Source organism: Phytophthora parasitica (assembly GCF_000247585.1).
Source record: "Phytophthora parasitica INRA-310 unplaced genomic scaffold supercont2.1, whole genome shotgun sequence".
Lineage (NCBI taxonomy): Eukaryota > Oomycota > Peronosporomycetes > Peronosporales > Peronosporaceae > Phytophthora > Phytophthora nicotianae.
The window spans coordinates 1479074-1479773 of NW_008634126.1; the positions used below are offsets into that span (position 1 = coordinate 1479074).

The 700-nt window shown below is 44.0% G+C and overlaps 1 protein-coding gene across 1 annotated transcript; it reads left to right on the plus strand.

Moving 5' to 3' along the window:
- Positions 1–337: 337 nt before the first annotated feature.
- On the plus strand, positions 338–641 carry PPTG_20724 (hypothetical protein; the record flags this gene model as incomplete). Its single annotated transcript, XM_008892922.1, has 2 exons — positions 338–499; positions 618–641. The coding sequence occupies 2 exons, from the start codon at positions 338–340 to the stop codon at positions 639–641; spliced, it is 186 nt and encodes a 61-aa protein (XP_008891170.1).
- Positions 642–700: the final 59 nt, after the last annotated feature.

The following is a 700-nucleotide window of genomic DNA, read 5'->3' on the forward strand; positions in this document are numbered from 1 at the left end:
GGTATTACTACCGAGGGGATCGTCTGTACCAGAAATCTTACTGTCTGTAATGCAGACTCAGCATAGCGAGATGATAAAAGCGTCATTAGCTCTGTGAAATTTAGTATCTCTTCGTGGGATATTTATCTCTAGGGACCACATTAACGCGAGAATTTATCACCAAGGACCACAACTGATGTGATTGGTAGTTAGTAGTGATGGGGTTGTACAAGACTTGAGGACGCCACTGTACTTACCTATTTAGGCAGCAACACGTACAAAAATAAATTTATATTTATGAGATGTTCTTGTCATACTCAAACTCTGCATCGCTCTCACAGCAAACTCTATAGTCAAAATGCCCCAGCTTGACTTGATGCGTCTGTACGACCAAGACCAGTGTGTTTTACACGCTTTCTTTGTTGATCTTTCGACAGCGGGTGCCTTCGTAAAAGACTACGCGTTGAACGAGAACAAGAGTGTGTACCGGAAGTACGCGTACGGAAATATGAAGACTTGGGTATGTACTTCGCAAGGCTGCCGGTGGTTTGTTACATTCACGAAAAAAAGACCATCTAAGTCAGCGCTCGACAACACCAAGTCAAAACGTGTGTCTAAGCTCGCTCATATACCTGCAGGAGCTTGGTACATCTCAAAGCTGAACTTGGACCATTCGCAGTGCTGTACCAGTTCGCCAGATTTACATGGCCGTCAACTTCAA